The 26,851-nt window shown below is 35.1% G+C and overlaps 1 protein-coding gene across 7 annotated transcripts in view; it reads right to left on the bottom strand.

The window, feature by feature from the left end:
* Positions 1-26,851, bottom strand: part of PTPN4 (protein tyrosine phosphatase non-receptor type 4) — a 114,757-nt gene that overhangs the window by 4,911 nt on the left and 82,995 nt on the right. For 4 of the 7 annotated variants that reach the window (XR_013957244.1, XM_080621820.1, XM_080621823.1 and 1 more), the window contains 13 exons: positions 20,881-21,015; positions 19,464-19,622; positions 14,382-14,541; positions 11,535-11,618; positions 11,393-11,449; positions 9,833-9,989; positions 8,155-8,321; positions 7,488-7,578; positions 7,342-7,403; positions 6,432-6,578; positions 4,017-4,145; positions 2,440-2,588; positions 1,116-1,251 (listed from right to left, as the gene is read on the bottom strand). Coding sequence is in view for 5 of the 7 variants with exons in the window: in XM_080621820.1 (XP_080477946.1) it covers positions 1,116-1,251; positions 2,440-2,588; positions 4,017-4,145; positions 6,432-6,578; positions 7,342-7,403; positions 7,488-7,578; positions 8,155-8,321; positions 9,833-9,989; positions 11,393-11,449; positions 11,535-11,618; positions 14,382-14,541; positions 19,464-19,622; positions 20,881-21,015 (1,633 nt within the window). In the remaining 2 variants the exon portion in view is untranslated. Of the gene's footprint in view, positions 1-1,115; positions 1,252-2,439; positions 2,589-4,015; positions 4,146-4,751; positions 4,871-6,431; positions 6,579-7,341; positions 7,404-7,487; positions 7,579-8,154; positions 8,322-9,832; positions 9,990-11,392; positions 11,450-11,534; positions 11,619-14,381; positions 14,542-19,463; positions 19,623-20,880; positions 21,016-26,851 lie in introns of those variants that run through there. The other 3 variants (XM_080621822.1, XM_080621824.1, XR_013957243.1) reach the window with 3 other exon arrangements.

Here is a 26,851-nt window from a genome sequence, read left to right as displayed (position 1 = left end):
ACAAAAGGTTTATTCAGATTTGATTATAAAGGAACAGCAGCAGGGACACCAAAGCTACTATCCATTACCTTCAGGTAACTGTATCTTCAATTACCTTCAGGTAATTGTGAGAGAGAGTTGCTACTGCACCTAGTGCCTTTTCTCCTAAACACTTTCTTTTTCAATGTTATATATACTACGAGCAAAACTCTACAACTGAATAGTGATTTAAAAAAGATTAAAAACCCTGGAATGATTAGCTGGAATAGCATTAAGAAGTGATTCCTGGGTTCCTGGATAGCTTGGAACAACCATGAGTCCAAGCCGTCTGTTTTTAGAACACAGCTCAATCTTTTAACCCTTTTTAGATATTTTCTAAAAATGTGAACACAAACTACTCTTAGGTACACATGACTGATACAAAGTTTCTAAATGTGTTCTAAAACATTTGCCATTTTGAAATATAATACATTAAAGCAACATCACAATTACCTCAAAAAGCCCCAGACATTACAGATCCAGGAAAAATTCTAGCATCTTAAGATGCACCAAATGTGAAGAGAACACCAACAGAATACTGGTAGCAAGTTACTTTTTTAGACTAAATGTACTTAAAATTACTGATATACCTCGATCAGATTGAATTACACAGTTTTTAAAACATATTATTTTTCAGAGTCACTACAGGGCAAAGTTAAGTCTTGTTTTCATTATAGCTAAGGCAATATTAAAATCATTGAATTGTATCACTGAAGGTTTTCCTTGCATGTCTTAGATCTTTCCATGTTTAGATTTTATGCTACTCCCATTCTTAACACCTGGAATTAGGCTCCTGCTGTCTCCACTGGGTAACTTTAACAGTACTGAAAATTGGCATCTTGACATTAATTGCCAGGTATACCTAAAACAGCTGCTGCTTTTTTCAAGTTCTCTTTGTAGAAAATCTAAAGAATTGCTACTTCCCAATAGCCTTAGCAATTTTCTCCTGCCTGGAGCCAAGGCTACACCTGCACTGGGTAAAGGTGATCTCTTTGCAGTATGATCAACAGCAAGTATATTAAAAATCCATCTAATTATATGACTAGATAATACGAAATTATTCTTCTGCAACACAGAACAGCAAGTATGATACTCACAGGCGTTTGGATCATCATGGCTCTTTGATCTCTCATGGTTCTTACAATATCTAATGGATAAACAGGCTGATTGCACTCAATAAGACACATAGCTGTCTCCATAGTGATAAGAACTCCGGTCCGTCCAATCCCAGCACTGAGAAAAAACAACAAAATAACAAAATGGAAAGTGAAACATAATGTCTGGAGCGTAGTTCATACTTAAAGATCTTTCTTCTCAATGATTCTCATGATTGATCATTATGAGTCCCATACTATTAGGGCAGGGATTGCCTGTGTCACTGGAAGCCTCCACCTGCCTGAACAGAGCAAAACCAATCAGTAGCAAAATTGTCAGTCCTTTGAAGAGGGATGGCCTTAACTCAGCCATTCACTTAAGCAGAATTTCCAAACAGATATTTATTCAGATCATATTATAAACAACACTATTGTCTAGATGATAACAAAACACAGAAATACCTAGCATACACTGTACACTTTCTGTCATTTGACAATTACTGGAATGACCATTACTGGAATGTTGGGCTGATTTGATAAAGCTATGAAAAATGAACCCTACCTTCTTATTTCAGAATAAGGAATATTACAATTACTAGAAACCTTTGGAGGATGATAATAATGATGACACACGTTAATTTGCAGTAATTTGGTATTATTCATTATTATAGTTTACTAAGTAGGTATTCTACAGGATTAACATTTTGAATTTTACTATACAAATGTAAAATGCTATTAAAAACTGTTGCACAAGAAAAACAAACCCCCACATTTTGTGTATATAAAAATTTGAGAAACAGAGCGTTTCTAATTCATGACAAAAATAAATTATTAAGAGAAACGTGTCATCTTAATGTATGACATCAAAATATCATGCAGCCTAAGACTGCAGACTGGAGACACTTATTTGATCATTGCATATACCACCCATGTTTTCTGCTATGGATTATTTATATAGTTGTTCTGGAGTTTTGTAGAATAGTCACCATCAGGAAAAGGTTCCTAAATATTTGTTGCCACTTCCCTGAGACTTCCCCGTAGACTGTTAGCACAAGCATTTTAAGCTGTAAACAAACCACAAAAAATACCCCAAAACCTAACAAAATCCCTGCACAGATCAATGCATATAGATACTCAAAATTTTGCTTACTGACACACGATTATAGTTTTAGGTAATTGTTTAATTTAACATTGAGTTTTCTTGTCATTCATCCCCAAAGCAGATACAATTAAACGTTTATTTACAACAAATCACAGACAATCTATTTGATGATAAATAAGAGCAGTCTGATGATTTAATGAAGTTGGGAAAAAAAAAAAGGAATACCTGCAATGAACAACAACAGGTTCTTCTCTGCCAGCCCTCTTCTTTCGTACAAGACACACAAAATCTAGGAAATCGCTAGAATCATCAGGAACCCCATGATCAGGCCATGCTATATACTGGATTTGGGTTAGTTGGCGGCTTTCCTCTTTCTAATCAGAAACACAAGTTTATCGAGGGTAATTCAGTAAAAAAAAAGCAAAACATAATGATAATTAAAAAATAATAATAAATGGTACATTTACAGCAACTTGAACCTGTAATAGAAGTGGCTTCAGGCAACTAGCAGCACTTTATTATTGCTAATCATTGCTCATCCTGGATTTCCTAATTACCTTTTCTTCCTTAAAAACAAAAAAGGCAATCCAAAAATGTTTACATCTTCAACAGGTTAAAAATATACGCCATGTAATAGCAAAGCAGTTCAAGGATACCAATGATCTACCTGAACATTAGATGTACAAGAAGGTGATCAAATTTTTAGCAAAGTAAATTTAACAGAAAGAGGTACAATCTTACTAGATCAGATCACAGAACTGGGGTAGGAAGAAGCTGGATTTTCAGGCATAAAAGCTTTTCTTCAGACCCTGTGTGAACAGCAGCATTGTCTTGTCTTTATCTGCACTTCTTAATTTTATCCAGCGTATATGTAAGATGCAGAATGACTTTGTTTTCCACTCTCTCCTGTCCCTTGCTCTAATATCACAAATATAATCTGCCTTTATTTAGTGGGGGGGCCAGGCCATACAATCAGTGTAAAAGCAGGATTTCAAAGATCAGGAGTTGCTACACTTTAAATACCTTTTAGGCACAGAATCATTTACAGATTGTCACAACAGGACACAGGGAAGGATTTTTAACTGCAACCTAACTAAAAGGCAATTCTGTAAAACTGGCATCTCATCTGGTAACCCAAGCAGTGAGAAATGAGTATATGAACTAATCACCAGATACTCATTTCCAGACATTTCTGAGATTGAAATGCTATCTGGGGACACTGTGAAAACTACACATGCTCCAAGAATCACACAATGCATGTTCAAGAAGGTCTTTGTTTACATATAATCATCAATCCCAATTAATTCTCTCAGCAGGATTTATCTTCCATCTACATGCACATACTCTTAACAACAGAATTATTAACAACTGTTTGCCTCTACAAAGACAGAATTTCAATTGTAATAATGAAATACCTCTAGTGGCTCACATTTTGAAAACATCCAGGGAACAACAAGTTCCTCAACTTCTTTAATTACTCTTTTTCTTTGGCTTGGGCATGAAAGACACCAGTAAAGGCTTCTAAGAAAATTATACGTCTTTTACATGACTTAAACCCAATTAATACAATTATGGAAACTGAATCTTTGTGACATTTTGCTAGTGAAAGATTTGTTATTCTAAGAGCAGAATTTACACTAGGTAAGTACATGGCAATACAAGTAGTTTTTTACAGGCTTCTAGAAAGAAACAGTTCTATGTGGATATACCATGAGGCTGAAATGAAAGCCTCACTAAGTAAGTTTTAGCTAGTCTGTGAGGATTCCACAGGTAAGTACTTTAAAAATATATTATGATTTTACCTCCAGATTAGTCAGTGTCATTTCTCGAAAAACATAAGCAGGATTTCCTTCTTCTGAATGGCAAGTAATCTGGAAATTCCCATATGATGAGCTTCCTGACGGCTCTGGCCAGTACTGATGGCATTTAACCTAAAGTAAACACATTTTTAAAGATGCCTGAGTATTATTTTCATTCTCTACAGTTTATACCTTTGTTCATAAAAGACTATTTTGATAATTTTGTAATTACTATTACTTTACTTACCAAATAGGCTGTGTTACCTAGTTATCTTTAATAAAATACAGTACCATGGAGATTTCCTGGTTCTGTTTTCAAGAGGACACATGCACCAGCTCTTGAGGTTAGTTTAGCTGAAGATGGATGCCTTTAACTTTCATTACAATTTTAAACAAAGTATAACTATAAATATTCCATCTTACACTTCAGTGACAAAGGTGCTGCTTTATAAACATTTCTGACCTCCAAAATCCTAATCTAATGTTCTCAAAGCACATTTATATGAGAAAAGAACAAATGAAATTAAAAATAATCCAGAACCAAAAGGCAATAAGCCACAAAAAAGTTGCTAAACTAATGAAGAAATTAGGGGGATGCAGACATTGGACTTCAAAGACTCCCAATCAAGTCATTAAACATGAATGAAAGCTTCAACTACTAAGACTTTCAGATACATTGCTTAAACACCTAATTAGAGGTCATTTCAGCTCAAGTGTACTTTTGTTTTTCCAACCCACCTGGCAATTCTTTAAGAGCAGCCAGATTTGCAGACTTCCTGCTCCACTGAGACATCCCGGCATGCAGTGGGCTAATGATGTCAGTAGCCTCATGATCAGCTTTAGAGCAGGGAGTCTGCCTATGGGTATAAGACAAATAAGTTCTTTTATTTCATTATTAAGCAGCTCTCCAAAGAACTCCACAGATATCATTACTGAAGGGGTGGGGGAATCTCAGAGAACTGCTATTGCAAGTCTGTTCTTAGCAAATCTGCAAAGAAAACTCAAACGAAAAAGCGCACTTGTACTGAAATTCCCTCTAATCATGTTTATTTGGGAGCAGGCAGCATCATGCAAACACTGAGTCACTGAAAAATAGTTTAAAAATGCTGCAACTCCCCTTCAATTATTTTAATTATATTTAGAGGCCTGACCTCCCAGCAAATATATGGTTATTAAAAAGTGAAAATATATACAGAGAGCTGAACTATAGTCTGAGTTGATCAGAACACCCACGACCTACCATAAATCCATCTTCAAAAGAAATCCTGAATGTGGAGAAATTCCACTAAACCTTTATTCCAGAGTGTCATTTCTGTCCACATACTGAATCAGACAGTGCTACTGTGAGTGCTCCAGACTATAAACCCAGAAACTCTGAAATTACACTGTGCATATGACCAGATTTGATTGTTTTGCCTGCCTCCAAAGGACAGGGCTGCATAATAAACCAAGCTATTAAGGAGAAACTACAGCTTAAAAAATAAAACCAGAAACAGATCGCAACATACACCTGAGGCCTTTTATAGCACCATACACAAGTTGTTTTCAGAAATTTATAACTCTAATTACGTTATTACCAGTACTCTATTTTTACAGATACTTGTATGGAAATGATTTAAAGGAAAATGATTCTTTCATAGGATTAAACAACTGTTTACAGCCACAGAAGAACATTCATGAAAAATTTTAGATTTCAAGCTTATCAAGTATTCTCTTGAAGACAGCCTTCAGGCATGGGATCTTAACAATACAAAGCTGTGGTAGGCTGCCTTAAAAAATTAAATTTCCTACATATCAAAGAACTAATCTAAAAAAAATTGATGAAACTTCCTGGAGTTGCTTCATTTGAAGTTTAGAGAAAAAAACTACTATGATGGTAAATTCTAGATGCTTTTTACTCTACAGTAAAGAAACCTAAAAAATTTTAAGAAATATGTGAAGGCTTCAATGTATTTCAGAACTGAGCAAAGTTTAAATATTAACTACTTTAACAATATCAGAAGGTTTAAAATGTAAGAGTCATCACTGCAACAGTACCAGTAATGCATTGCACTCTATGAAGAATCATAGAGTGGTTTGGAAGGGACTTTCAAACGTCATTTAGTCCAAACCCCTGCAATAAGCAGGGACATCTTCAACTAGATCAGGTTGTTCAGAGCCCTGTCACACCTGACTTCGAATGTTTCCAGGGATGGAGCATCTACCACTCTTCTAGGCAAACTGTTCCAGTGTTCCATCACCCTCATTGTAAAAAAAAGGGTCTTCCTTTTATCTAGACTAAATATACCTTCTTTTAGTTTAAAAACATTACCCCTTGTCATATTACATGTCACACTAGTTTGTTCCTCTAATCTTTAAAAAGGCTAATCACCAACAGATTTTTAGAAGACTATGCAAGTAAAGAAATCTTTTACTTACCCTGCCCCGTTCAACTTGAGTTGTTAACATTACAACCATAGATGAGCCTTGTTCCCAAGTCATCTGCCAAAAGTCAGGACAAGTGTTCGGTAATGGACCTTGACAAGCAATGTACTGGTTTATTATTGTGGAAGAAGGGATTTCCATCTAAGAGAAGACAAAGTAATTCTTTTAATGCTTATGGCAAATCAAAGTTGGGCATCAGATGTTTACTGTTTAGTAACTAGCACATTAAAGAAACATCAACTATATTAACTCTGTTTATTACAAGTTATTAAATCTAGATTGGCACTAATAAAAATCCTTCAAAATGCTTCACACACATGAGATACAAGTACACGTCACATATTACCTGACAGTTATGTTGTTGCCATAATCATGATTAATTTTTGAAAAAAGAAAAGACAGGCCAATTTGCAAATAATCCAGGTGCAAACATTTCATGCTCTGTGGGTTTCTGACACTAGCTTTTAAAATGCTGATCTTGGAATTTAATTTAATCACTGGTTTGTGTTCCAGAAAGGAAAAGTAAGTAGCTGTAATTTTGTTGTTACTGACAATGTGGAGGGCTGGAGGGGTGAAGATGTAAAAGAAAGTGGTGCCAGATTAAACATTACTGATGTTGAATACTACTGCCACATTAATACTCAGAAAGGGATTAATTTCTCTCATAGAGGGAGGTAGTTTCTTTTACTGTTTTTTCTTTCTCCGGGATTCATTTATAGAAACACCTGTCAGAAAACATTACCAAATAAGTATAACAAGAGTAAATTTTAAACCATCTGACTACAGGTTTATCAGCCATTCTAGTCAGAACTAGATTTATGAAAACTTTTTTTTTTTTTAATCAACTTCATGGAAGACCTGCAAAATTATTTAATTTTGCAGCTCTTTGAAAAATGCTACTCACATTTATGTAATTTGCATTGATGTAATCTTCATTACTTTTTAAAATAACCCGTGTAGCATCATCTGAAAAAAAAAATAAGAAATGTTACTTATTTACTAACCACGGTAAAATATTTTTAGAGCACATATACAAACACACATACTTACAAGGCGAAATGTCTCTGTATCTATTTTTGGAAATGTTTTGAGGTAATCTGGCACAAGACATTGTCATTCCAGGCTTTTTCCTATACAATTGCTAAAGACAAAACCAATGGTCAGATCATAATAGATGCGAAAGACCTGTTACTTTATTATTTGCCATGAGATACTTTTTAGAACATAAACTACTGAGCAACAGTAGCTTTAAAACACATAATAATATACTTTTCAAAAGAAAGCACTATGAACTAGGTTACGCTGTGGGATCACTGAAAATGATCAAGATGTTGTCACAATTTGTTCGAAGACAACGTTACAGTAAATTAGATGTGGAATGAAGGTCTGAATAGAGAACACATTTCGGTTTACATTTTTCAGTTTTCATCTCTGTGAAAGCATTTTATTAGCATAGGTCCCTCATAACCACAAAAATCTGTAAGTAATCAATAAAGCTATTTATAACAACACTAAAAACTAGTATCAGGATTATTCAGTGCTATAAATTTGTACATACAACACAGGATTGGATTTATTTTGGTTATTATTCTTTTGAGAGCACAAGACAGTTGTTTTGCTACAAGATGCTGACTCTAATGAAATTTAATAGAAATCCTCTCTTCTTAAATAATTTCTTAGAACTGTAGCACACAGCTACAGGCAACACGGTACTCACATCAAACTGAGCCAAAACAGTTCCAGTGATAAGTCCCTCTGCTAGCTGAATCATGGACTCTCTCAGAGCATTATCATCTTGATGGACACCATCAAGTGGAGATTTCTCAGGGATGTACTGGAAGTCAGGCTCGCTCTCCAGCTTCTCTTCCACAACATCATAGACAGCTGTAACAAATAAAGGTATGAACGCTCTGACTGAACATGCCATTTGGCGAGCAAAGTTAACTCTGCATCATTTGTTTAAAACAGCACAATAAACAAATGTTTCTCCTTTAGAAAACTCCGCATTTACTAGCACACCGATTTTAGCCCCCATCAGCAAGAGCAAGTAGCCTTTACTGATTATTATAATCCATGACAAAATTTTTTTTTGTTTAATAGTAATTTTAAGTGAAAGAACATCACTGACTGCTAAAATTTTGATGAAAATTTGTGTTATGCCCTACTTTCTCTGATGTAACTCCCTAATCTCAGATTCTCACATCACGCCTCTGAGGTCATTATAATTGCATTTACATTTCTACTTCTAACCCACTTTGAACTGATTTTAGGCTTCAGCAACTACGGCAAGATGTGCAGACCACCTGAGAAAACAGCATTAATATATGCCATTATACTGCTATCAAAACTGTTTACGTGCCCTGCCTATAAACAAACTGAAAAATAATATGCATCTTCTACTACACGTAAGAGACATGCTGCTAGAAAGCCTGTGTTTAAATGATGTCTCATGACCGTGAAGGAAAAAACTGGCAACTCCTCACTTCTACAACTCAAATGTTTTTATCCAAAATACAAAGGTAATCAACACACAAGGATAACTGTTTTAGTAAATTTGTAAATAAAGCTAACAATTTTATCTGAAAAAGAAAGCAAGCACACAAAAGCTGCAAGAGAACTTACAGAATAAGAGAACAAGTAAGTGGGGAGTGCAAATAAATGAATAAAGGAAAAATTGTTTATGAGGTGGCTGAGGTACTCTCCTAAACTAATTTCAATTATTCCCATTAAACATCATTATTTTTCATTTTATTTTTTCCTCTGCAACTGTATTACAATTGGGATATGCAGCTGAATTAAATCCAGTGACCATCTGCTGGCGATGCTCCAGCAGGGTATTTCATGAATATAATACACAAGCTGTTATTTAGACTCCATTTCTAGCACTTTCTTCTATTAAGCCTCATCAAGTAGAAAGGTTACCAGCTGTTCTGGATTGTTTTAAAAGTATATGGAAGGGTTTTGCTTATATAGATCTCCAAAGTCACCTAAAACATGGGGTTTAGTGAGGAGTTTTTTGTTCACTTGCTTGTATTTTATTTTCCTTAATGGAATAACAGCAACCTCAGAAACCGCACTATCCATACAGCTTTCTGGACATTTTTATCAATGACAGTGAGAACAAAATTTAAATTATCTATCAGTTTGAAATATTTGATCTCTGACTTTCATGTTAATTTTCAACACTTAAGTTATTACGCACAGCTCCTTAGAGTAAAGGACTGATCAAGATTTCCGCAATACATTGTGTTGCTGCAACTCTTGTTTCAAGGAAGGGAGTTCTTTCTTACAATGATGCTAAGCATTCCATCTCAGGACACAAAATGGAGGTTAGAAAATGAAAGCAAGCTGTGGATTTATTAGTTTTTTCTTATTATTATGTATAAATCACTCACCATTGGGTCGAACTAGGAGCACAAGTTCCCCTGAGTGTCTCTCACAGCTAGCTTTAATAAACATAACAACTTGGTCATGGGTATGTTCTGCTATATCCCTGCCGTTAATCAGTACAACCTGGTCCCCTTCATTCAGACGAGGGACACAGAGATCAGCCTGCAAGGTGGAGGGGAAAAAAAGTAATAAAAAAAAAAAAAAAAAAAAAAATCTGTAAAACAAGCCATTTCCAGTTTCTCACCTTAAAATAGCAACTTGAAGTAACTATACATAGGGACTTGAATCTTAATAGCTTAGTTGCTATGGTTGCTGCTTTGTATTCAAATGATAAATTTAAGTGTTACACAATACATAAGACAGTGCCATTCACACGAATAAATCCCTTTGCAGCTGGGAGGTGACTGTCATTGTAACATGTCTTTCAGCAGTTGTTACTCCACTCCTCTGGTTGAAGTAGAAAGTTCAACTGTTTGAATCACATTTTTGTACAGGTAATTAAAAAGCATGATGCTCCTATCTTTGAAGAGAAGGGAGTAACATGGCAAAGCCTTGTCCAAATCAATTTCACAGGCTTAAATGCTTCAGGTGTGAAATGCTGCAATTGTAATGACAAGACTAAAACAAGGTCCGAAGACAATGCACAAATCCCAGTAATCCCAGAGAGAGGAATCAGGTAATAAAAATCATTATTATAATCATAGCCTAAACACTGTTGCAGAAAAGAAAGAACACATGCTATCACCAAATATCTTGTCCTTAGAGAGTGGATGTTTAAAGCGTTCAGCCAAAATTATTTATGTTATTAAATATTTCAGAAATAATAAACAGGGACAAAACCAATGCTCTTGGCAAACATTTGAATAGTCTCAAACGGCAAAAAACAATATTTAAATAAATTAAAAAAATAAAGCTGTACTTCTCAAATGTTAGCAAATAAATGGTTCACTCTAAAAGGTATGAACAGAGCTGACTCCTCTCAGCTGAATACCAGGTCAGTATTTCCGGCAGTCAACTGACAAAATATTGTGCCTAGTTTGAAGACACTATTGATAGTCACAAAGCACCAATAACAACAGACAATCAGACCTGATGAATGATTCATGATGTTTGATTTTAGTATAATTCTTGGCTTTATTCAGCTACATCTGTCACTAAAATGAGAAATTTGCTATTTCAGTTATTTTAAACATACTAAAAGATTCTTTCTATATATAATTTATGTGAACTTATATGAATGCCTGTATTCAAAAAAGGTAACCAAATAAATGTATTTTAGGATGACACAGCTCAAGAAACAGCACATACTGAACATCTCGAACTCCTTGTAATTTTCCAGAATTAAGCTTTGTTTCAGTAAAAAAAAAAGTACTTCAGACAATTGAAGAACTTTAAAAAATGTTATGTAGCCCCATCAAATTCTTACTAAACATAATTTGCTTTGTTATGATAATGTTGGAGCACAAGCTATGATTTTCATAGGCAGTTATGAAATAATTCAGTTTTGAATACATACTTTAAAATACACAGGTATTGCTACCAAGTTTGATTTTTTGATAACTTACAGGTGTTCCTGGAGCTACCCTGGACACTATTACTGGCATCTTCTGATCATATCCACCCTTTAAAAACAAATTAAGTTAGTAATAAGTCACAAATGCAGAAAATAATCTTAAATAGACATGAAGGGAATAGATGTACTGTTACCTTTACATTGAAGCCAAACCTTCCATTTTCATCAGGTTTCATTCTGATCATAACAAGATTGTCATGAGGGACACCACCATTGGGCTAGTAAACAAAGATTATATTATATTAACATACATATTATTCATAGTTAGACTTTGAGGATACTGAATGTAATAATTTTGCAGTTTCCTCATCAAGTAACTGCTCCTGGACCCTTGAGAAAACGTCAAGTACTGGTACAAATGGTCTTATCTTGAGTTTTGCATAGAAGGGAAAAGTTACAAATTTAGAAGTCTTGGAACAGGCTGCCCAGGGGAGCTGTGGAATCTCCCTCTCTGGAGACATTCAAAACCCGCCTGGATGCGTTCCTACGTAACCCGCTTTAGGTGGCCCTGCATTGGCAGTGGGGTTAGACTAGGTCATCTCCAAAGGTCCCTTTCAATCCTAACCAGTCTGTGATTCTGTGACATAACTTAAAAGTGTGTTCTCTCAAAGTCAGAAACAGAATTACAAAAGACTAACTGGCTTCAAGCAAGCCTAAGAAAAAGAGTTTACTAAATGGAAAAGCCTTAAAATAATTTTAATTAAGACTTCAGTAAAAAGCCTGCAGTAAAAAAGTAATATGATGAAAAATAAGATAATTGAAGGTATGGTTTTGTTTCTATTAATGGCAACATACTGGTAATAAGCAAGGAAAAGTTTGGCAAAATCTTGGTTCCATACTACCTATTCCATTTCAATATAGTGTATGATATAGTATATATACTATATATATGTATATAGTATAATGAGGTGTGACACATGCTCTGCACCAAGCAAGCTCTGACAATTTCAGCTGCTTGCTTTTCAGTTTCATTCTGGTCACACAACACCTTTAAAGGAACTACCAATAAACTGAGGAATATTAAATACTTTTTAATCTGGAAAAATCAACTTAGTGCCATTGAAGTGATTTTGAGTTTATACTTAATATTTATTTCACAGTGAACATCAGCTAGTACTTCTATAGTTTCTATGGTTAGCATGTGAAGTATTATTAAAGAAATTTGTATCAAGCCAAAGCATAAAACTGATATTCTGAAAGGAAGAAACAAAACAAAAGAACTTCTTAAAACAAATATTCCTACACGTAAGAATGTTCAAAATCTGCAGGCTCAATAGGTAGAAGAAGTCTGCTCAGCTTGGCTCTTAAACTGAATTTCAGGTGTTTCAAGCTCTTGGTTAAAACAAAACAACTCCCTTGAACACATTCATAGTAATGACAAGATGAAAAATTTGGGGAAGGAGAGGAAAGTAGCAGTGTAAATTACTGATAAGGAAGGGTGTTTAAGAAAGAAATTCAACAGCTAAATGAAGTCAAAGTGGTGAGAGGGTTTCCTTACAATATTTGAGACAGAGCAGCAGAAGCGGTGCAGAAACCTGAAGCACATTCTGGTCAGAAAAGCAACTTCGAAAAAAAAAAAAAGAAAAAAAACAGAACAAAACCCCAAACACATTCCAAAACTCAAATTCACAATTTCACAAAATTTCAGTCATGCTGCATTCCTTCTTCTCTAATACACGAAATAAAAAGCCATCAGCAGACCAAATCAGATCTTCAATTACAACAGCATACTGCCTTAAGCAAGGCTTCATAAATGTGGCCCTCTGGATCACAGCAAACAATCACACTCATTTTCATGCAGCTGTGTTGGTTTTGCAGAACTAAAACGAGTTAAAAAAACAACTGAAAGTTATTTTTGTCAATTTGGTAAAGATAACTGAATGCAAAGCAGAAAAAACTTGATGAGTAAAGTAGTGTTAACTTTCAGGACAGAACAGTACTTTAATATGACTCAGGTAAGCACTGACAGAAGACAAAGCTGTTGAAAAGTCTGTTTTGTTATTTAAAACAAATTTTTTTGCAACATTCCTAAAATGCTCATAAATACGCAAGTGCCACTTCTGTGAATTTTATTAAAGCCCCCAGTATGAAATTAAATATGGGGTTTATGAGAATCTTAGCTTTATGACAAGGCCCGAAAGAACACCCTAGGCTTACAGTTCAGAATGCAAATGAAAATAAACCAAAGTTATTTCTAAAATACCAATTTGGGGAGCTGACACATAATTCTGAATGTCTGAGGTTGCCAAAGCTTTTTATGCAGTATTTGCTACATCTGGATTTTAAACAGTTTTCCCATCCTGCAAAATATCTCCTGTCTCTGGTTTTTATCACTATAAAACCAAGAACCACTTGAAAACTTCTGTAGGGACAGAAGAAAAACTCACAAAAATGGTTAGTGAGATTTCACCTCAGTCAGGCCATAATCAAGTGACTGATCTTGACTCATCTAGCATGTGCTTAGGTGTGGAAAAAGAACTTGTTCTTTGACTTTTACATTTGCTGTCACAGGTAGTCTTGCTAGAGTCTCTTCCTTGGAAATTCTGATGAGAAATGCAACCAAGAGATTCAAGAAACCTCTTCTGACAAAACCACTCTAGAGCTGATAGGCACTTCCAGTTTCAGCTAAGCTAGATTAAACACCAGTGGTAGTGTCTACTATGTAGTCTTTAAAACTGACAGTAAATGACCTCTTAAAGAAGAGGTTAGTTAGAAATTTCTGCACATGCTGAAAAGCTAATATTCAAAATGCTTACATATCCATCAAAATGTAAGTCATTTGATGACAACTGACAAAGGACTACACCAGCAGGTGGAAAAAACAGTGGGAGCTAGCAAAGAGACAGTATATATAATGGAAATGCTGAAGTGTAATGCACAAACATAAGAGCTCTCTGAAATGCAACAGAGCCAAGCTCATGAAAAGTAGGACTATCATTCCAATAAAAAGCAGAATAGTTAAACTGGATCCAAAAACTTACTGTGGATTTTTCTGGTGATGCAGGAACATCAAATGTTTCATTAATATGGTTATCCAGTTCTTGCTGTGACTGCGAATGATGAATTTGGTTCCAACTGTTCTTTTTAAATTGTTTGGGTGGTAATGCAGGAGGCTGCCCATCTATAGGAGTTTCTTGAGATCTAAATACCAAAATAGAAATATGAAGTGGAATGATCATGAGATACTGACAGTTCTTTCAGGGTTCCAAATAAACTGAAAATGCTAGAAGAAACTCATGAGTTTGAGAACTGAATGTCTATATGTATTTTTAGAATCACAAAAATGTACTGTGGTAGAATACACTGAAAGTGTACGTTTGGACATGTTTCTGCTTTTTTCTTGACAAGTAACTGTACACAGAACCAGTAACTTCCATCTTTTACACGACTTTTTTTTAATGGTTTCAGTATCATCAACCCATTTTATGCTGAAATATTGTATAACTCACTGTATTTATACTCTGCACTCTTGTTAAAAAAAAAAAAAACAAAAACAACAAAACAACCAAAACTAAAATAGATATGTCATTTAAGTTTTCCTCAAGAAGAATATCAATTAGTTTGCATCTTAAATTAATGCCTGCAATTTAAGTCTTAAAACCAGAGACAAGCAGCATAACTAATTTTTGGCTTTTGATCTAACACCAGGAGGACTGCAAGCTGAAGACAACTCAACTGTCTCCCTGCATTTATTTGAAATGCCCACTGGAAATGAGTGTTAGATTTTAATTTTTCGATTAGAAGTATATGCGTGCATTTGAAGAGAGCTTTGTTTTTTCTCCCCCTTGAACATTCTCCCCTTTGAAACATGCACAGCTTTGAAACTTTGTAAAAAACGCATTTATTGCACGCATTTTTTAGTTGAGTTGTAACACCATTACTGAAGATTAAATAGTAGAAAGTTCTATTTCTGCTTTAGAGCAGCAAGCACTCTACTGTAGATTAATAAAAATGTTCTCTATGTTTATGTATAATACAGATTATTTCCTTTATTAGTGCTTTTGGAATAAAAGCTTAACTGTATAATTTGTATTACATAAATATATGATTCATCTTTCATTATATGGTTTTATATTTAAGAATTAAGAAGAACATTTTGAGAGGCCCCAAAAGGCAGTTAGCACATAGTTCCCATTAACTTGTTTGAATGCCAGTTTCTAAACACCAGTATGCCTTCCACCCCACTAACCACATTAAAAGTTATTATTAAGTCATATAACGACTTAGGACAACAGCCCACTGATACTAGCGGCAAATCCAAAAACCACCAAGAATGAAGTTACAGGTTACAGCTAAATCTAGAGAGCATGCTACCATCAAAAATGGGTGCCTCCGTTCCTTCTTTCACACACACCCATGGCCCCTTCCTTGACCATTCTGGCACTCCTCCCTTGGCTAAGGCAGCTCACCAAGCAAGCAAAAATACATTGATTTTTTGGACAAGGTTGGGTAGCTCTCTGCTTGTTCAACAAGGAGAACTGGTTTATCACAGGTCGACCACTGCGTGGGGAGGGAAGCACACTCCCAGACACCAGAAATAGAACACTGTCTCTTTCGTTATCAGCAAGCTGTAGCAGTAACTCATAGCATAGTATCTCTCTAAAAAGCACAGGGAACCACGTGAGTAGTCCTACTGTATTTAACTGGTCTAGCCACAGTAAACTGTTTTCAGGGTAAGACTCCCATTACGGGGCAGCACAACATTTCAAGTTTCTGCAAGTTAGAAAACTGAAGGCACAAATCAAATTCCATACCACGTAACTTGTTTCTATGCATTTAAAGAAAGCCTGATCCCAGATTTATGTTTTCAGTTAAAAAGTCAGATCACAACTGTCTACAGTGATTTAAAATAAAGGATGAACCTTTCAAAAAGCATGAAAACTGAACTGGAATTAGAACATGTGACATTGAAAAAACATGTTTTCCTTTTGAGTTTTAAAAAACTAGTAGATTTTCTTAGAAAATATTGATAATTTTTTTGGCCACTGTATAAAATGGTACATTTGAAAAGATCCTAAAAATATGTTTTCCGGTATGCTTCTGCTTAATTTCTACTTTCAGAAAATATTTTTTTGTCATGCAGAGTTAGAAGAAAAAAACATGAATATTATTCAGTATCTTATGTCTGAAGAATCTCATGTTCAAAACACACTAGGGAGTAAAAATAATATTCCTAAACACTTTTCAACACAAGTGATAGTAAAAAATACACTTTTATTTTTCAGGATAAACAGCTGTTCTAAATTAATCTTTGTGGAGAAAGAGATAAAATATGATTGTCAACATTTGCAAAACGAACTTTCAAGGCAGCTATAAACTATTTAGACATTGACACAAAGGTCACCCAGAGCTTTTTAACTGCCTATGCATTTATGCATTCAAGTCTGGCCAGCACAGATTATTCAGCCTTTGAAGTGAAGGGCAACATAGCTATGTATTTTCCTGCAAACAATTACTCCTGAGAGTTTTAAACTGAATAAAAAAGGAACAGGAAACGTGAGTGTAGAGACAAAAAGTCATTCCAATAAAAGCAAAAGATGGGATCTTATGTTTGACTAGATGTCTGTACATTCATGACAACAAACACAAATTCCTACCAAACATACAAACTTTTAGAAAAGATTTGAAAAGTTACTTAAATGAGCGTTTTAGAAGCAGCAATGCAAGTACTGTAATATATTAGCATAATGAATTGTGAGAACTAACAATCAAGCCCTGGGCAAAAACTTCATTGGCTTTATATTTGCCCAGTCAGCTTTGAATTTCCTTATGAATGCCTAGACAATGGCAGTGAATGGAGCCTATTTTGCACGCAAAGCAGCTCTCTGTTACTGCATTCATCAATTTACATAATAATAAAATAACACACAAACCCTGGCACTGACAAGCTTGGGGTATTTTTGTTACAGATATCCGGTCTGACCTTTTAATATATTAAGCAAAAGTTTCATACACTCCCCCATAAATTTATTAAACTAACACATATCACATGCTTTTGGAATTTAAGGTTATAATTACCTCAGGGAACTACAAGCAGCATCTCTCAATTGAGTTTTGAATAGCATATGCAGATGAAGAAAAAAATGTGCAATTCAAGGTTGCATTAGCTAAGCTATAATATTCTTCTACATACTGCACTGAAACTAATTTCTTTTGCTATGTTGACTCCAAACTCAAAAAGATCACGAAACCCAACGCCTGTCCGGTTACCTTTCCTGACCTTCTTAGATATGTAAATTTGATCAATAAAAAAAACTTCCCAACAAATTAGTGGTTGGACTACTCAATTTTTTTTCCCCACTCAGAAAGGTCAAAATGTTTAAGAAACACGTTTTTTGGACCCTAAACCAATACAATTTTAAATTATATAGCTAATACGAACTTCATGAGTACTACTTTCTTTCACAGATCTTGAATCTTAAATCAACATCACCTGAAACTTTCAAAAGACCCTAATGGTGTTCATGTATTTTTGAGAGTGAATGTCCTCATTCAAAAAAATACCTTATGCTAGATAACTACATTGGTTTAATTAAATTAAGTTCCACTTTAAAGCTTCCAACAAAGGAAAAAACCAAAAACAAAAGCCAAAGCTTAGTGACAGAAGAGCAATACTTCTTCTGCGTGGGTCTAAAAAGTGCAAAATAATGAAAAAGAACGCCATAGTTGCATAACTACTTTACAAAACCACTTCCTTTCTTTTAAGACCCATTTCCATGGCAACTCACACAGGAAATCAGGTATTAAATAAACAAATCCCAAGAACACTCAGGAACATCTTTTACAACTTAAAGGCATATGAATAAAACCAGACAATTTAAGAATTGTGCTTACTTGACTGTATCACTCTACCATTCAGTGTTTCCCATAACTGACTTCAGTTGGAAGTCTTGGAATAGAAGGAACCTGACCTTGTGTGGCTTTCGTACAGCAAAACTCTAATATGAGAAAAGATTCACAAGCATTCCAGAGTTTTGAGACTCCCTTGCCTTTGCTAAAAAGTCTACCAAAAAAAAGGGGCTTTTAGTTAGGTTTTAATTAGGCCAAATTACTGTCTTACATCTCTGAAAGCTAAATAACCAGGTGATGGTGAAATTATAACTATTGTACGCTATCATAAAAAATGTCTTAGTGTTATTTTACAAAACTTTAAAAATTTGGTATTCTATTTCCCTCCCTGAAGCTACACACAGTTGTTAAAACTGAAGGTATAGTCCAAGCAAAGCTGTTGAATTGTGTCAAATGCCTTCCCAGAATAATTTTTCCCAAGACATACAATTTGTTTTTATAAACATGTAATTAAGTATGTGCTATTGTTAAATTCACAAATGTTTTTAAACAATTTGCACAATTTCCTCACTAAGAGAGATTATACAAAATTATGAGGGCAAGTTTAGCATTACATGTATAGCTCTATATAAAAAAGTACAGTGGCAGTGTTAATACAGTGTACATTGTGCACCTTCTTGCCCCAATTCATTGTTGTCACAAGTAACTGAGTATTTCAAATATTCAAATAATTCAGTATTTTGTTTGTCATCCTTCTGAACTTAATACACAATAACAGGTTTTATTTTGCCCACTAGAGCATAGCAACCTTACAGTTTCAAGAATAATCAGCGTAACAGAAGCCTGACAGTGCTATCTTAAAGATACTCTATAACAACACACAAAATGTACTAGGAGTCTTAGAATGCTGGGATGCTAAAAAGTATTTTGGCAAGTAATTTTTAAAGCTCACTTACACTTCTGTGCTTGGACAAAAAAGCAAAATTTTCAAACTCATAGGAATTAAAAGCTTTCATCACAAAACAGTTCTATGAGAAAGATAACTTTCACTTCCACATCCAGACACTAATGGTTATGTTACAGCAAACCTGCATTTTGGCTGGGTGGGGAAGGTACTGTAACTCTTCACCAGCAACATGTTAGATATAGGTCTTCTGTATCACTTAATTTTCAGTAAGGCTTCTACTAAGACTCCAGAAATAACAGCTACCTTTTTATTAGATTTTCTGGCTCTCCCTGCATGCTACCTTACTGTAATGACCAACAGAACTTACGGTGATGATTCCAGTATGATGCTATTAGCCTGGGTGGAAGATGGAGATCTGTGATTTACAAATACTTCACTTGGGGATGTGTGAACTACATGGTCCACTAAATGTCCAACTGATGAGGGTCGTAACCGTGCTCCTTCTTGACTGAAGGCAGAGTTGCGACTAAGAGGGAAAGCACAGCAGTGCAATGTGAAAAGAATATTATTAGTCTGCATTTCTTACACTACCACAAAGGAATATTAAAATAATTATTTACACTTAGTGCAAACATATGTTCATCTACGTATTTTTATTAAATAAGGTTTCAAAAATCACTGAAAGAATTATGTTGTCAGATCAACATGCCATTCACTGTTTTCCTTTTTGAAGTGTTCAAAATTCATTTTCATAAACACTAAATGGCTAAATTTTTAATTTTTTTTTTTTTTTTTTTTTTTTTTTTTAGTAAAGAAACCTGAAAGCATTATGGTCCAATGAACAAGCTACTGAACTGACAGTCCAGTCAATGAGAAGAAAAATTAATCCCCAAGAAAAAAAATTCTAGGTCTGTTCATGGTAGAACTTAATCTGAACACTTTATCCTCTGCATCTTCTCCTACAAAGTTCATAAGCTTTGCACCATGAGCCTTATTTCTGTGACCCAAAATTTTCCCATGTATAAAACTAGCATAGTGACATTGGCACCTTTCTTAAAATGCTTTAAAACATACATGATTAAGTTATATTATGCTATAAGCATAAATATATTATAAAATTAATTTTACAAGAATTTTTAAATGCTACCAATATTTACAACAACAGTCTTTTGAATGATATGCTGTAGTGCCAAAGAACCTTAAAACCTTCTGGTTTATGCAATCCAAAATTGGGTAATACTGATTCTTAAGCCATTTTCAGCACACAGAAAAAAACTGGTTATTTCCCCAAAGAAATCAGGAATGAGTTTTCGCTAACTATAAACATAAAGTTCTATCATGTGGGAAGAGTGAGCTTTGAAAGGAAATGGAGAAAAACTGAGGGGAATAAATCTGCAAGGATTTCTTATTAAGTAACTTACCCAATGTTTTAGGAAGTGGTATTAGCCAGAATAAATTATTTCAAAAATATCACACAGATTTTATTACCAGTTTTTTCTTAAACAATAAATAAGTTAGTTTTAACTGCTCAAGAAAACTCAAGCTCTCAAATTTAGGGTAGCATGCTACATCTTACACTTCTTATAGGTTGAGTGAGAAGTACCTAAAATTCACCCCCGAATAGTTTCTCTTATCTGGAGCTAAATGTTCCATAGGACCACTCAGCATGTAATTTGTCAAGTTATTTGTCTCCGTAATGCATTAATCCTTTTATTATACACACAGGTCATTCACATTAGAGGTAGACAGTTACTTCTAGAGAGAGAAGATTTGACACTACTTACTGATTTGGGGTTCCAGGTGGAGACCGTGATGGCAGGCTTTGTGTTTCCAATCTATCATCAGACAGTGAATTCCTACTCACTACTTCCCAGTCCATCCCACTCATTAATTTCCGTGCCAAGGGTTTACTGGGGGATCTAGAAAAAGAAAATAAAATTACTAACCAAAAATTATATGAGCAAATACAAATTTGCCTCATACAAATACATACACCACAATTAAACTGATGTTCTATTACAGACAACCAAATTATCTGAAAAAAATGAAAGAATTATGCAAAACTATCTACATGGGCAGTTCTTTATTTTCTCAATATATTGTACTTAATTTTGTGTACTTTGTACAAGAACGTCAGTGAAATACAGTCATGAAATACTGTTGGCTGGGAGGAAGACAGGCAAGACAGAAGAGGAACCCACTGAACTTCACCAGGCATTTCTAATGCCTCAAAGAGAATCCGATTCAAACAAAACAGTCATTAAGAGGTCTGAACTTAGAAATAAAACAGAAGACAAGCAAACAAACAAAAAAAAGCACAAAAAAACCCCCAATCCTCTAAGTAACACTATTCAGCCATTTCAGGAAAAATAAAGCAGTGCAAACATCAGCTCAAAAAAATGTCCCAAAGACTCTGAAGAACTAGAAGTGGGGTAGTCATCAACATGGCAATGGAGCTCCTGAGTTTTGTTTACTCATCAGGGATTTTCATACAGGTGACAGGCTTTCTTCCAGAACATGTTTTGTTACCTGTATGGCAGATGCAATCATTCTATTTACAGTTCTTTGTGGGTAACCAAACTTCATTTGGTTCTGTGCCATAAAAGTCCTTCAAGTTAAAGGTCGTATCACCAATTTTTTTATACAAAAGTAACAGCATTTTCTGTTTGTTGCCCTTTCTTGATGTTGAGGAAACTTTGTCTTCTCATTCTTGAGTAATCCCAGGATACTTACAATCCCCTTCTGCTGTTTCTTTCACCTATTTTTTAAGCACAAATGAGACCATACTTGCAATCCCTCATAAAATACTTTATTTCTCTTTTATAGTGGGAAACATCAAATGAATCATCGAAAAATTGTGGTTGCTTTTCTCGTAGCATAACATTGGATGGTTCAGTCATCCTGCAACTAAACATACCCAGACTTTTGCTGTTTGTTTTCAACTGAAAATTCTTTATCCAACAACAAAAATTCTTTTAAATAATCCTTAACTGGCCGTTGTATTTTGTGTTACCAGGCTTTTGCTCCTACTGCTTTAATGGTGCTACATCGTTCAAGCTTCTCCACTATCATTACTCAACCCCCTCTTGTTCCAGTGAAACCTCAATTTCATCAGTCTTTTATGCCATGGCCATTTAATTCCAATTTGCCTTTATATTCTGTCACAACACTTTACTGTCATGATTTCACCCTGGCCAGCAACTTAGGACCACACAGCCGCTTGCTCACTCACACCCCACCGTGGGATGGGGAGAACTGAGAAAAAAGGTAAAACCTCTTGGTTTTGATAAGAACGGTTTAATAATGAAATAAAGTAAATAAAGTAAAAGAAAACAACAGTAACAACAATAGTAAGGGGTGACCAACAAGTGATGCACAATACAATTGCTCACCACCTGCTGGCTGGTACCCAGCCTGTCCTGAGCACTGACCAGCCCCTCTTAGCCAACTCCCCCTAGTTTCTAAACTGAGCATGATGTTCTCTGGTGTCCCTTTGACTAGTTTGGGTCAGATGTCCTGTCCCTGGTCCTTCCCAGCTTCTGGGCAGAGCATCAGAGACTGAAAAGCCCTTAATCAGGGTAAGCACTACTTAGCAACAACTGAAGCATCATTGTGTTATCAGCATTGTTCTCATACCAAATCCAAAACACAGCACTGTATAAGCTACTAAGAAGAAAATTATCCCAGCTGCAAACAGGACATCCACTTTCCAGCTTTGCACAATGAGGTGACAACATATTAGTGTATCAGCGTAACTCCTTTATTTCTTTCCCCAGCTCCATATACCTGTATCACAAAATAATCTCTGCCTTAGCTGGTTTTAGGACACATGGTAACTGTTATTTATCTTCATCATCATCTTAATGATTTACTGAAAGTGCAAGTCCAGAAGGAAGGAACTTTGAGAAATTAAGGAAATACCCCCACACAAATTACATCCTTCTGAAAATGAGAATCTTAGTTGCAAATACATTTTTGCTTCTCATGGAACTTAAAGCTCAATGCAAGCCACCACCTTAAGCAAAAAGAGTCTACAATAACCAACCAACCATCATATCAAATTACCTATCTTTACATAGGTACTTAAGTCCTACTGATGTCAGCAGTGTTTGTTTGATACTAAAGGAGGGGTGGTCAGTGTGTGGAGGGTTTATTTCTGATTTTACACTCCTAAGCAGTTCTGAACATGTACTTTCTGCTTTGCTACCCTAAAGTCTTATTAAATAACAGCTGACAAATTTCAGACAGTTAAGTAAGATGGGCTGTTCTAAATACTACTGTTTCAAGTCTTACTACATGCAGGGGGAAAAAGAATCTGACAGTATATTGATATTTGAAAACAGGGAAAATAATTATTTAATTCCTGAGGAAAAAACACATCTTTTCTTCACTGTATTTAAGCAGTATTAATTTGATTCAAAAAGGAATTAGCTTGATATCATGTCAATTAAAACAACACTTCAATTTCTGTAATTTGCTCAAATTGGAGCATCTCAAACTACTTATCTATTTTTCTTCCCAAACATAGCAAATTTGAGCAGTTCTGAATAGGTGAAACAATAAGAAACCTGCAGATCTGAAGAGTATGTCTAATGTTATCTGCTCATTCTTCTCTTATTAATCAAAGTTATCATTAGCTAGACTTTGCTGACAGCATGCCTACAGCCAGCAGATTAGCACCAAGAGCCAGCTCTGCCAAGAGGTGGATTCTAACTAACCAAAGAACGGGCTGAGGGAAAAATGCAGAGGAACATAATATATCCAGTGCTAAACTGGGTAAATACAGGTCTGCAGCTACAGTATTTTCTGACAGACATGCAAAACCTTCAGTGAATAAGCAACAACTGTAATACAGGAAAGCTGGTGTGTCTATATATATATATATATTATTTTTAAAGCATAACAGTGAAAGGGCACTATTCTTGTCTGTATAAAAGAGATGAAATTACAAAGAAAGACAGAGACAGAGAGAGAAAGAGAGGGAGGGGGAAAAAACCCAAGTTTTTCCAAAAATTCATCTCTGACTGTTTCAAAAAGCCCCTGCTGCACTGTATCTTAACTGATAGTTTATAACTACATTTTTGAAAACTTCCTCAATCTATGCAACAAATGAACATAACTCTAAAATGAGAAAAGCACCTTCTTCCCCATCAAAAAAATCCAATGTTAAGAAAACTCACCTTTTTTGTGGGTAGGGTCTGATCTTTCAGAAACAACAGCTTACCACCATGCCAAACAGCTGCAACACTTATCAGCAAAGGTTCGTTTCAATTATTTTATTAACAGCTCTAACCTCAGAGTCCCACCCACATGTTTGTTGCCTCCATTTCCTGTCTTTGCAGAAATTTCAAAGAAAAAATTACCACACTGCAGCATCAAACTTCTCAGTGCTGTGGCTTTTTGATACTCATCCTCCTGCCAGCACTTCTAAATCTAACAGTAAATTATTTCTCACTGTAATTTAAGATTTGTTGTGAAATGTTCCAGCAAATTTCTCCTGTACTGCTAATTCTTTACAATATTCAAATAGCTTTCTCATGCCAGAATACAGCTGAGGAGATGGGAGGAGGAAGTAAGCCATAAAAAACTTTTAAAATTCTTTTGTAAAGTTCAAAATTCTAAAGTCCATGTTTGTCTGCTCAATCTGGATGCTTGTACTGTACCTCAGCACAGAGCACTGCTTTTAACAGAGTAAACTCTTTCAGATTCAATTTCTGGTGTATCTGCAGAGACATTCCTAAACGTGTTGGAAGAAGTCCTATCTGTCTGAGTAGGGACAGAGACTTTACCTTCCCCCAAAATCAAAACCAGTCTTACAAGCTGCAATACTACATCAAACACACACACACAAAAAAACCCAAGTAGAAGGGATGAAATCACATAACGCAACTAAAAAAAGGCATGACAAATTATACTATCTCAGCTACAGTACACAAAAGCTTTCAAAGACAGAATTGGTTTTGTGTCCTGCAAGTGCTAATTCTTGCAGGAGCTGGGAAAGAAAGAGGGTATTGTTTGGGAATACAGGTGGGAATCTTGTAAATCACTTCTGCCCCAGAAAGAAATATAACCTGGAGTCACAGCCTGGCTTTGTATTTTGACGAAAGGCACAGGGACGTGTTTCTCAGCAAACCTTGAAACTACTGCTTCAAACCAAGAGACTGAAACTACACAAATCTGCAGGGACACCACAAATTACATATGCAATTTAAAGCAACTGAGGAACTACTTAATTAACCTCAATAAATGCATGGTTGAAGCAAGACTGGATTTTTGGAAATAGAGATTGTAACTTAATGATAGGGAGTTTGCAAATCAATGACTGAAATACCTACTCACTATCATACGATGCTTAACCTACCTTCCAGTACACACCATCAGAACTGAACAGAACTAAAATACTTTGCAAGGACTTTAAGAGCAAACAATGGTCTTTAAGAAATCTCTCAATTTATGACTTGATTGAACTTTTCGCACTTTAATTATCTGCTTCCACTTTTAGCACACTCCTGAGAATTCTCATGGGTTTTCTTGGGTTGTGAATGTCTTACAATAAATGAGGCCAAGAGATTAGCTGTAATAAAGATTTAAAAAAAATAAAAATAACCTAAACAACAACAGCAACTGTCTTCTAAATGCTGAAGTTATTGCTGCGTGAAGATTAAGAAAACAGCATCTACAAAATGTATCAAATTTATTATCAAATTATCAAATTTATTAATTTTTAAAAATTAAAGTGTTTTTATGGTCTGGAAGTAAAGAAATCCATGATACAACTTCAGCTAATTTTACAGTAAAGTCCCAAGGACAGAGATAAGCCTGCTAAATTGCAGGTTATAACTGCTTGTTTTATTCAATTGGCTGTTAAGAAATTTTATTTCCATGTCTGGTGCTCTCTGTGTTCCACTCAGTGTGAAAGGATCATTACTTTTGGCAATCACCATTTCCCAACTTAGAACAAACAGGCAACTGAAATAACATCTCAATATAACTGTATCATTTTCTTACAATGAAATGATTCAAAAGTTTGCTTAGACAGTATTAGCTCAATAAGGCAGTTTCTAGTTAGATAATGATAAGAAAAGAGTGTAAATCTGGACAGCTCTAGGAAAAAAAAAATACTGAAACCATTTTTTTTCTTAACTGATCTTGAACACATCTTTTAACATGGGAATAATAAAAGCAACCGTAAGTACTTAATTTTTTTCCTGTGTTCACTTAATTCTCAAGACTGACCTGACTGTAATGCTAGCACGCTCTGACTTCACAGCAAAAGGCAACCAATACCTAGCCGAACTTTCAAAAGCAACCAAAAGGAGCTGCTTGCCCGTTGAACACAATGACTTTGTCTGAGAAAGACACACTAAGAAAGAGAAAGGAAGGTACCAGGAACAAAACCCACATTATACCTGGAAAACCTTAAAAAGCTAAACTTGTTCTCTGTACAAATACAAAAGGGCTAACATCTGCTCAGCATTTCAGCTTGAAATGTAAATATTTAGAAGACCAAGAATAAAACATAATGTTCTTAGATTAAGCTTCTTGAACCACATAATGTTCTAGGAACGTCTTATGTTTCAAGTTTTTTCACCTTTAAAAATACTAGAAGTCTTTAAAATTGAAAATCCATTAGTTGCCAACTGTGCTGCGGAGGACAGAGGACACATGAATGAAAGTTTTTCGAGGTGTGTATTTACGGTATACACCATAAATTTCAGCTCACTGATGTACACACACATACCTCAGTCATTTATC

Source organism: Psittacula echo (genome assembly GCF_963264785.1).
Source record: "Psittacula echo genome assembly, chromosome: 6".
Taxonomy (NCBI): Eukaryota; Metazoa; Chordata; class Aves; order Psittaciformes; family Psittacidae; genus Psittacula; species Psittacula echo.
This window is presented reverse-complemented; position numbering and strand designations above follow the sequence as displayed.